This window comes from Morone saxatilis, unplaced genomic scaffold, assembly GCF_004916995.1.
Source record: "Morone saxatilis isolate NCDOM2014 unplaced genomic scaffold, NCSU_SB_2.0 Contig1, whole genome shotgun sequence".
Taxonomy (NCBI): domain Eukaryota; kingdom Metazoa; phylum Chordata; class Actinopteri; family Moronidae; genus Morone; species Morone saxatilis.
In genome coordinates this window covers 15,626,299-15,631,089 of record NW_023339651.1, presented here as the reverse complement: position 1 = coordinate 15,631,089, position 4,791 = coordinate 15,626,299, and the positions used below count along the sequence as shown (strand labels likewise).

The window sequence follows — 4,791 nt, the reverse complement described above, 5'->3', positions numbered from 1 at the left end:
CATTGGGGTCAACTACTGTCCATCAATAGTAAACAGTTTAGTTAATTTACTCCAAATATCCCGTTACGCTGGACAACGGAAAGCTACTCTAAAAGGGTTCAGTGCCCGAAAAATAATTCCAAAGTGAGACCTCCTCATCTTCTTTTTCTCTTCGGCCGCAACTCGCTTGCCCGCAATGCGCCCTGGGAAATGCAGTTGTATTTTGCTGTAACAGTTCATGAAAACGTCCCCTAATTCACGCTGTCGTTGTTACAAACGACCAAATAACTCCACGTTACGTGTTCATAGTAGCAGTCCTTAATATGACAACAATAAATATTTACCTGAGCGCCAATTTGAAACTAAAAACAGAGTTTTATCAAAACTTAGGATAACCAGGAAGTACCGAGGTGTCATATGATGGTAGAAAAATGGCTGCGGTGCAGTGGTAAGATGCTCTTTTCTCAATTAAAAACACTCCGTATCATCAACAGAAATCGGTTAAATCATGTATATATACATATTGTCTGTATTTTAACAACGTACACGCACAGCGAATGCGTTTATCGCGAGTTTAGTTGTAATTTAGCGTCCGAAATGAAATGTCAACTTTCTTGTGCAGGTTTTCAGCATAACATTACCATAACAAGTGTCATTACAGCTGTGGCTTTAAATCAAATGCCCTCTTTGACTGTGCTTAGGTTGTGCGCCTTAAAAGTGACTCCAGCGGTTTGTAGCACTCTCACATTCAGCTGGATTCAGATGTAAATGCACTCATTTGTGAGGTCTGTCTTACAAGTAGCAGCTTTAACATTTGATCGGTGTGCCAGGCCTCTTTCTTTCTGAGTTGTTCCAGTTTCCAGATGCTGTCTGACAGTCAAAGCCAGAGCACATAAAGATACTGAGTACTTTGGTAGTCCTGATGCCATGATGGCAGCTGGCTGTGTTTTGCCATCACAGACCTTCATCCTTGTGTCTGAAGCAAGATCTCAGATCCTAAAGAGACTAAATCAGCACTTTCCACTGCAGATAATAAGCCTTAAAAACACAATGAGAGTGTTGGCATCAGTTGTAGTAACTGTAAATAGACAGTATGTCAGTAAGGCCACAGGGTGACTGGAGGGATGTCTGCTGTCTGTCTGTTGTGTAACCAGGCGTTCCCGAGGGCGCAACTATGAGGCCGAGCTGCAGAGATGTCGACCTGAGGCTGCGCCGGTTGAGTTTGGAGACTACCATCCCCTCAAACCCATCATGGTAGACCCTCAGCTGTTGTCACTGTCTTCCTACTGTTCATCACAAACACCATCCGCTCTGCACACACGCATTCAGAAATGATTGATCTCTGAACCCGTCCCTCCATCAGCTCAGTTTTGAGAACCATAATCTGACCTCCCCCTCTCCCCTCTCCCCTCCTCCCAGGTGACGGATACAAAGAGCCGCCGTGGGGCTCGTAAAGGTAGCACCTCCTCGTCCTCCTCCTCGTCCTCCTCGGCCCCCGCGGACCCCCTCAGCTCCATGCTGGATGGGACCGACCCCCTCTCCATGTTTGCAGCGGCCTCTGTCAGCGAGGCTCCTGCCATGACGCACAGCGCCTCCACAGGGGTCAGTTCAGAGCAGACAGAGCTGTTGATATTCAGTCCAATGCTGCTCCAGATACTTTTCCACCCTGATTTTATTTATTATTTTTAAACACACACAAACACGCACCAAGTGGAGAGAAGATGACATCCAAACATGTTTTTTTAATGTTGTGCTTCCAGGACCTGGGGAGGAAGAAGAGGGAGAAGGAGGAAGAGGTGGTGGGTCCAGACTTTGAGCCTTGGTCATCAAAACGAGGAGAGATCCTGGCCAGGTTCACCACCACAGAAAAACTCTCAATTGTGAGTCGTCCTAAAGCAAAGAAGTTAGTTTAAACTGTGGACTCACAGCCTTGCTTTGTAAGACAGAAATTAATTCCAATTTCTTTTGTCTTCATAGAATCTTTTCATGGGTTCTGATAAAGGTAAGGCCGGTGTTTGTATTCATCATAATAGACCTTTTTCCTGTTTCATATAAAAATGCCTGCTGTGAAAACACGTACACAAAAGAGTTATAGGAATTGAGGCTATATGTGTATAACCAAGTTGCTATAATCAGTATATTTATATTAAGATCAATTTCTCAGGAGTTGATGGAGATCAAAACAGACCTAAAAGGACTTTTAATTTGTTGGGTGTAAATAGGCAACAGTTTGCTAACATGTTGATGATGCCATACCAACTTTATAAGGCAATACTATATTGTTGTTCTGTTCACAGCGTGTTGTGCTGCCCAAATTGGCAAAAAAAAGTCTCTAAAGTCTAAAAAAACATAGAGAGGCTGTGTGTGTTTTCACTGCGGTCAGAGGCTAACAGATCACTCCTGCTGTCGCCGTAGGAAAAGCTCCAAGTCCAGGATCCTCAGCTGTTTCAGAGAAAGTTCGGACTCGCCTGGAGGAACTGGATGATCTGGAGGAGGTACGTCTCTGACTATAAGTTCACATGAGGACAGGCTTGTGTGTGTCTGTGCTGTATGTGTGCTCCTGTATAGCTGACTGGGTCCATTGGTCCTGGTAAAACATCATTTTAGTTCAGCACAATGAATCCATATGAGGTCAGGGATGTATGTCGGACCTTCTTGTGTGTATGTGTGTGCAGGGTTCCCAGAGGGAGCTGCTCAACCTCTCCCAGCAGGATTACGCCAACCGCATCGAGGAGCTGAACCAGTCCCTGAAGGAGGCCTGGGCCTCGGACCAGAAGGTCAAAGCCCTGAAGATCGTCATCCAGGTAATCCAGCAGTTAGAAACACTCATCCCCAGAATAATGGAGGGAAAAAGTCGCCTTGCTTTCTTTTTTCTGTGTCAAATCATCAGCACTGATCTGTGATCTGTGTTCCAGTGCTCTAAGCTTCTGTCCGACACCTCTGTGATCCAGTTCTACCCCAGCAAGTTTGTTCTCATCACTGATATCCTCGACACTTTCGGTGCGTAAGAAGAACTTTGTTTCTCTAAGTTAAGGGGGGAATAAAGCATGTTTTCTGACTGTAGTCTCGCTGGTTTGTAGGCCGACTGGTGTACGATAGAATCTGGACCATGTGTTCAGACCCAAGACCCCTACCAGGTACGTATGGGCTGTTTCATTTAACTTTCTGATATCCTGTCAAATTGAATCAGCTCAGAGGTTGCAGCGTTTAGACCTTTTTTTTCTAACTTCTGAGGATGCACTTGGTGGATTTATGTTGTCCCTGGCTCTGATTGGTCCGCTTGCTTTCCTCCGTCCTCAGACTCGTTCACAGTTGATGATGTGAATGACACGGCCAAGGAGACGTGCCTCAACTGGTTCTTCAAGATCGCCTCCATCAGAGAGCTTCTGCCCAGACTGTATCCTTACCCAGCTTCCCTTTATCTGCCCTCCACATTTGTTTGTCAGATGTTTGGTTTTTTTAGATTTAAGGTTGTGTCCATGAAATCTCCTGAGCATCAGAGACCCACTCTTTACCTTGTGTGTAAATCTGACTCCTTAACCTCTGTGAACAGATACGTTGAGGCTGCCATTCTCAAGTGCAACCGCTTCCTGAACAAAACGTACGTTTTTCCCTCATGGGCATTAACAGTCAGCCTTTGCTCGCCACTTTCCGTTTAGGTCTGCATAAGGTAATTTTGCAGATCAGCCATTTCTGCTTAAGAGCTTTATTTGGAAAATAACTCAGTTTGCCTTCACCCTCCACAGCGGTATTCAGGAGACACTTCCTCGGTTGACAGCGATGATCAGAGGGATCGGAGACCCTCTGGTGGCAGCGTACACCAGAGCGTACCTCTGCAGGGTGAGACGTGCTCAACTCTTTCCTCCCATATTGCATTCTTTGTTAGAATTTATCTCCCGTCTCTTGTTTCTGAGCCTTTTCTTATCTGTTGGCTCATTTTCATGGTCTGTTTCTGTCTAGACAAATTTTAAAAATACATTTTCTTCCAGCATGAATTAAACATTTTTTGCTTACCCTTTAACTTCAACCAGCAAAAGCGTGACATATCCTGTGTTTATGGGCTATATTAAAGCATAACATTTTAATTTTATTTCATGTATCCAGAGAAACCTACATTTCTTAACATTATTATTGTGCTTAAGAGACAAAAAGTAGTTCAGGGTCCAGATTTAACAGTGCTCTCTCCCCTCCAGGTGGGCATGGAGGTCGCCCCCCACCTGAAAGACAGCCTGAACCGTAACTTCTTCGACCTGCTCGGCACCTTCCGGCAGGTCAGCGGGGAGAGCGTCCAGAACCAGTTGGTCCAGCAGAGGGTGGAGGTGCCCGAGTACCTGACGCTTTATTCGCCTGCCATCAATTGGATCCTGCAGTGCATCGCCTACAGAGCCCCAGAGGCACGCACTTACACACTTTAACATATAGCTACAAACTTTAAGATATTGAATGTTGGCAAAAATAGTCAGCTTTTAGTAGCTGTAGTGGAAAAAGTCAGGCTTAATCAAAACTGTGTTTCCATTTCAGCCTCTGCTAACGGAGATGATGGAGAGATGCAAGAAGCTGGGGAACAAGTGAGTGCTTTTAAAAACCGTAATAATGAGGTGAATTTAATTAGTGGGCTTTTTTTCTGTTGGTGAAAGATAATTAAAGTGCTACAAGAGGGACATGTCTTAATTTTCCTTAGGAGAGATGATAATGTGTAATGTAATATACAGTTGATCTTATTATGTAGCGCTGTGGTTCCCAACCACCACCAAGAGATGCAAGATGATTAAAAGACAGCAGGAAATTTTTTTTATTTCTGTCACAAAATGA

General features: G+C 44.6%; 1 protein-coding gene across 2 annotated transcripts in view; it reads left to right on the top strand.

Moving 5' to 3' along the window:
• Positions 1-375: 375 nt before the first annotated feature.
• Positions 376-4,791, top strand: part of vps35l (VPS35 endosomal protein sorting factor like) — a 10,774-nt gene continuing 6,358 nt past the window's right edge. For both annotated transcript variants that reach the window (XM_035661706.1, XM_035661699.1), the window contains exons 1-14: positions 376-427; positions 1,134-1,233; positions 1,399-1,581; positions 1,740-1,859; positions 1,957-1,981; positions 2,395-2,474; positions 2,655-2,783; positions 2,895-2,979; positions 3,060-3,116; positions 3,280-3,376; positions 3,533-3,580; positions 3,726-3,819; positions 4,173-4,373; positions 4,501-4,547. In XM_035661706.1, the coding sequence (XP_035517599.1) occupies positions 411-427; positions 1,134-1,233; positions 1,399-1,581; positions 1,740-1,859; positions 1,957-1,981; positions 2,395-2,474; positions 2,655-2,783; positions 2,895-2,979; positions 3,060-3,116; positions 3,280-3,376; positions 3,533-3,580; positions 3,726-3,819; positions 4,173-4,373; positions 4,501-4,547 (1,283 nt within the window). In that variant the 5' untranslated portion in view covers positions 376-410. The remainder of the gene's footprint in view (positions 428-1,133; positions 1,234-1,398; positions 1,582-1,739; positions 1,860-1,956; positions 1,982-2,394; positions 2,475-2,654; positions 2,784-2,894; positions 2,980-3,059; positions 3,117-3,279; positions 3,377-3,532; positions 3,581-3,725; positions 3,820-4,172; positions 4,374-4,500; positions 4,548-4,791) is intronic.